This window comes from Rhineura floridana, chromosome 11, assembly GCF_030035675.1.
Source record: "Rhineura floridana isolate rRhiFlo1 chromosome 11, rRhiFlo1.hap2, whole genome shotgun sequence".
NCBI classification, from domain to species: Eukaryota; Metazoa; Chordata; class Lepidosauria; order Squamata; family Rhineuridae; genus Rhineura; species Rhineura floridana.
Genome location: NC_084490.1, coordinates 31,983,263 through 31,988,276, shown reverse-complemented (window position 1 = coordinate 31,988,276; position 5,014 = coordinate 31,983,263). Strand labels below are relative to the sequence as shown.

The 5,014-nt window shown below is 37.7% G+C and overlaps 1 protein-coding gene across 1 annotated transcript; it reads left to right on the top strand.

The window, feature by feature from the left end:
* Window positions 1–1,860: 1,860 nt before the first annotated feature.
* Window positions 1,861–2,793, top strand: LOC133367772 (olfactory receptor 14A16-like). The gene has a single exon (XM_061591874.1). It carries the CDS (start codon window positions 1,861–1,863, stop codon window positions 2,791–2,793), a length of 933 nt encoding a protein of 310 aa, XP_061447858.1.
* Window positions 2,794–5,014: the final 2,221 nt, after the last annotated feature.

Sequence of the window (5,014 nt, the reverse complement as noted above, 5' to 3'; positions counted from 1 at the left end):
TGTAAACAAAGTCTTGCCACAGTCTTCTTGCCATTCTGTTTTGTTACCATCAGATGAGCTTTGTGCAATATGGGAAATCCTGTTTCTGAGGGTGAGAATATATGACTGTATGAGGTATGCCTGTCTGCTCCTATGTGCATGAATTGATAATTAACTGGTGGTGCCGTTACAGGTGTGGAGACTATAAGATGCCCATATTCAAGTACTGAAATATATATAACCTATAAGTAGAGCCCAATAATCTGGATGTTTAAAATATCAAAGTACATCTAAACTGGATGAGCAAAAGACATTCATGCTGAGGAAGTGCTGGTGAGTCTCGTATCTCTTGCCTAGTTACCAAGATAACACAACATCAGAACTTTTAGGTATATTGTATCACTACTTTTATTTGAGCTGTTTCACATTGATCAGTTATAACATAACATTTTGACTCTACGGAGTCTTGTAGCACATTAAACATGACCAAAAATATTATTATGTTCCAAGCTTTCATAGACTAGTTTCCACTCCATTAGATACACAGAAGAAGTATGTAGTGATAAAGCTATAGTCCACTAAAAGCTTCATTCATCCAATTTCATTTTCACTTTTAGTCAGGCTTTAATATAAAGTGCCCAAACTAAACACTAGATGCCCATCTTCTCCACGTTACTTTTCTTTCAGTAGTATGAGAAATAAGATTTAGAGAATTTGGTCCCTCTTTTGTGTACATATTTATATATTAACTAAGCACAAAGACTGATTCAGTGGAGTTTCCATTTCACAATCCAGCTTGTTCTTCACAAAAACAAAGAAAGCATTATATCCCCTTCTCAAATTTATTAAGTAAAATTTGAACATCCTTCATACTTAAAATAACATTGATCATACTCACTGGTATGCATCATTTATCAGTTATCAGTCTTTTTGGTAGAAAATCTGTGCTCTGCCCACTTTTTCCTTTAGTGCCTATTCTTTAAGCACAGTAGTTATCTCGTGTTTCTTCCATCCAGTTCATATTAATTTACCCAACCCCTCCAAACAAAATCATATTGCTGTCAAGATAATGGGTTATATTCAGCTAAACCTTTCTCAGAATAGACTAACTGAATTTAATAAACCCAATGAGACATGCTATAAGATATATATTTTAAATTCACATTTTAACAAAAGCCTACCAAGTTTCAATACAATTCTCCAACCAGAAAAAGTGCACAAAAATGTGGATTAGGGAAATGTGTGCAAAAAATGCATAAATAAATGAAAACAAATTAGAAAGCACATTATAGTAGGGATAATTATTTGCAAAAATGTGTGTATTAGGAGTGATGTGCATTGAAAAGCTTACAAATTTTAATGTAGACTTTCCTTTAAAAATTGCAAATTATGCAGAAAACAATAATATATATTTAAGCCTGGACAAATGAGAAAAAAACTGGTATGTGACAGATTTATTCATTCCTGCTTGAATCTCCTTGAGGTTCATAAGATATAAGAAACTTCATAACACTGAAAAAAGCCCTTCTTCACTGAAAGAGTGTTGCAGTAATGTTAGAGAGCATCAATTACAAATTTTGTATTATGTCACCTCCAAATTTCCCCAACTCCTGAACAAGAGTCCTATTCTAGAGTCCCATTCTCTGGTAACTGAGGGCTTCGTTATAAACAGTATTTAGCTAAGGAGTACTCCTGACATAAAAAATTAATTTGAAGAATCAAAGTATTTACCAAGACCATATTTTTATCCCTTTTTTCCTCCTCCTCCAAGTTTCTCCGAAATTAAGTAAATATTTGTTGGTAAATTAGGCTACAAAGCTAACAGTTACCTTCCTGCTTTCTTCCAGAGCTGGCAAACATCTTAGTAATACACTTTAAAATATGGATAATGGATCCTCCATTTATGAATTCCTACTCTTTGAATTCTCAGAAATTCGGGAGCTGCAGATTCTACACTTCCTTCTGTTCCTCTTATTGTACCTAGCAATTATATCAGGGAATCTTCTAATCATCGCTACTGTCACTTTTGATCACCACCTACACACACCTATGTACTTCTTCCTGATGAACTTGGCCATCCAGGACCTTGGCTCTGTTTCTGCCATTATACCCAAAGCCATGGCCAATTCTTTCAACAATACTAGAAACATTTCCTATTCTGGATGTATCGCTCAAGTTTTCTCTTTTGTCTTCTTTGTAGGATCTGATTTCTTTCTCCTCACTGTCATGGCCTATGATCGGTATGTTGCAATTTGCAATCCTTTACGATATGAAATGGTTATGAACAGGCAAGCATGCACACATATGGTTGCTGGTGTTTGGATCACTGGCCTTTTCTATGGTGCAATGCACACGGGAGGTACCTTCTCTGTCACTTTTTGCTCCAATATGGTCAATCAGTTCTACTGTGATATTCCACAATTGCTAAAACTCTCCTGCTCTGACTCATACTTAACTGAAGTTGTCATTCTTGCAATCAGTGCGGCTATAGAGTTTGGGTGTTTTGTCTTTATCATTGTAACATATGTGCTGATCTTCACTGCAGTGCTGAGAATCCCGTCTGTCCAGGGCAGGCAAAAGGCCTTCTCTACCTGCCTCCCACACCTCATTGTGTTTTCTATATTTATATTCACTATATGGTTTGCCTATCTGAGACCTCCTTCTAACACGCTATCTGATCTGGATTTGGCATTAACTATGATATATACCTTTGTTCCACCCATGTTAAATCCAATTATCTATAGCATGAGAAACAAAGAGATCAAGGTTGCCCTAGCAAAGCTATTAGCTGCTGTGTCCTCTTTTTATGTGTAACTGTGGATCTTGGGTTTCCTTAATTACCTTCCTTTATGTGGAAGAAAGTAAAAACAAACAAATAAAAATACTTCAACCAGGTAAGGAGGCAAAACCTGGCTTTATCATTCCAGAATCTGTTGACTTTTGTATTGGGAGAGTTTGAGACCACATAAATAGTGACCTTCAGCTATTGTGCTATGTAAATTTTGAGGCTGTGCACCAGATTCAGCTGAGTCCCAAACTGAGGTGATTTGGAGGGATCCAGGTACAGGGTCGAGTCGGGTTTAGAAAGCTTTGGATAACCACAGGTCATGTTGGGCAGCACAGTGTGATCTGTGGCTGGAATCATGGAGGCTCACTGCATATTTTAGAATCCTGGTCTTCCAAGGATCTAAAGCACAGAGATACATCATTAGTACAGGAGGATCCATACTTCAGTAGGGCTAAAGTCTTCAACAGACCTCAGTGAAAAGGTGATGGTTGCAAAGGCATTGTCTGGGCAGTGCCTACAGCAGTAACACACTCAATTGTGAACACTGTGAAGTGATTCTGCACAAAGAGAAACAGATTGCTTTCCCTTCCTGCCCCATTATCTTTGTGACACTGAGCTTCTTGTGTGCACTTCTACAGGAATGCAGTGGACATTTTACCAAATACCTAGCATTACGAAAAGATGTTCTATTACCTAGTGCTTATTGATATGATTAGGAAAAGTTTCGGGGAACTTTGTGGATGTTTGTGGAGTGTGGACTGATAAGAGGGGTTCATTTCCTTTCCTCTGAATAAATGAATTCAGCAATTCACTATAGTAAACTCTTACTAATAAGGCAGGACTAAACCAGTTCCTCCTTGCTGCAGCATTGATCAAATGTGTTCCTGCCTAAATTCTTGTTTATGGTCAGAATGTTGAAGTCCATGCAAATGCACATACTTGGTCATGTAAAACTAATTCTAAAATGATACATACAGAATATTGTGTCAAACTCTGAAATGACACATTAAATATAACCAAAGCTAAAAGATTTTTTTTCTTTTTGCTCATCCCCTATCAATATACTGGAGACATTTAACACTGAACTAGATTTGTGATAAACCCACTAGTGCCCCCTCCCTCTTTAGAGGAACTCGGCACATGTATATCAGTATACTCATGGAGCCCCTTCACATGCCAACCAAACACACAGATGATGGACAATGTAGTCATGGTGAATGCTGGGAGTGGGGTACAGGCTTAGCCCATATTTCTCCATAGCCCCCCCTCACATTTTCTTTCATTATGTAGGATGGGTTCATTGGATCTCCTTAATAATCTGTGAAACTGGTGGATTTAGACAAAAGGGGGTAACATGAAACATAAAGGGCAAGGTTTGTCAGTACCTTCTATTTTTGTTTTAGGAATGACTGATTGCTTTCAATAGCTGGATCTTCCTTAAGTCTTCTGTACATGGCAAAGACATACTTTTCCTTCCCCTAAACAAGAGTGATATAATCTATGTAAGTGAGGAAAAGAACCAATAAGAACTACAGTTTGAATTCAGATGTGAGACAAGCACATACAGGAAGATGTAGAGTTTGGCACTTTTTAAGCATTTTGGGGTTCTGCCTGCCTTTCTCTGGAGATCTTAATGGGGCTCAGTGGAATTTGCTGTTGCAGTATTTAAGTTATGTGCCTTCATCTCTATGCTTGACTTGTGTATTTATAAATAAACTCAATTATGACATAACACCTTAGTCAGTTTGCAATATTGGCATTCCTGGAACTCTGTGTCTTTTGATGCCAATGACAATGGCATTTTTTTGAATGCATTGGACTGGGAACACACAGTGTTATGGTGCCTCAGGTTCTTATTGAAAGGTTGGTCTCAGGAGGCAATTCCACTCAATCATCCTACTGGAGTGTTGGGGCAATGTTGGAAGTTTCATTTCAATCAATGCATTCTCTTGTTGTGTGCTCTGAATCTATTGACCATTAGGGGCAATAAATGCAGTTAGTTGAAAGGGCCCCTGCTTGAATTCTTGTTACTTTCCTCAAATTTAAGCATGCCTCTGATTGGTGAGACTGATATCCTTAGGACTATCATCACTTCCAATTTCTCCTACAACTTCTCACAATTCTCTCTCTCCCTGCCCTCTTGAATTCAGCTAGTGTAGAAGCTTAGGCTTTCCTATCCCTGTGTACTTCTTAATAAAATGAGTTCATCGTGTTTAAGATAAACACCAACTTTAATGCTGCACAAAG

Coding starts and splice junctions, on each gene's coding strand:
- LOC133367772 (XM_061591874.1), top strand. CDS start 1,861: ATGGATAATGGATCCTCCATTTATGAATTCCTACTCTTTGAATTCTCA.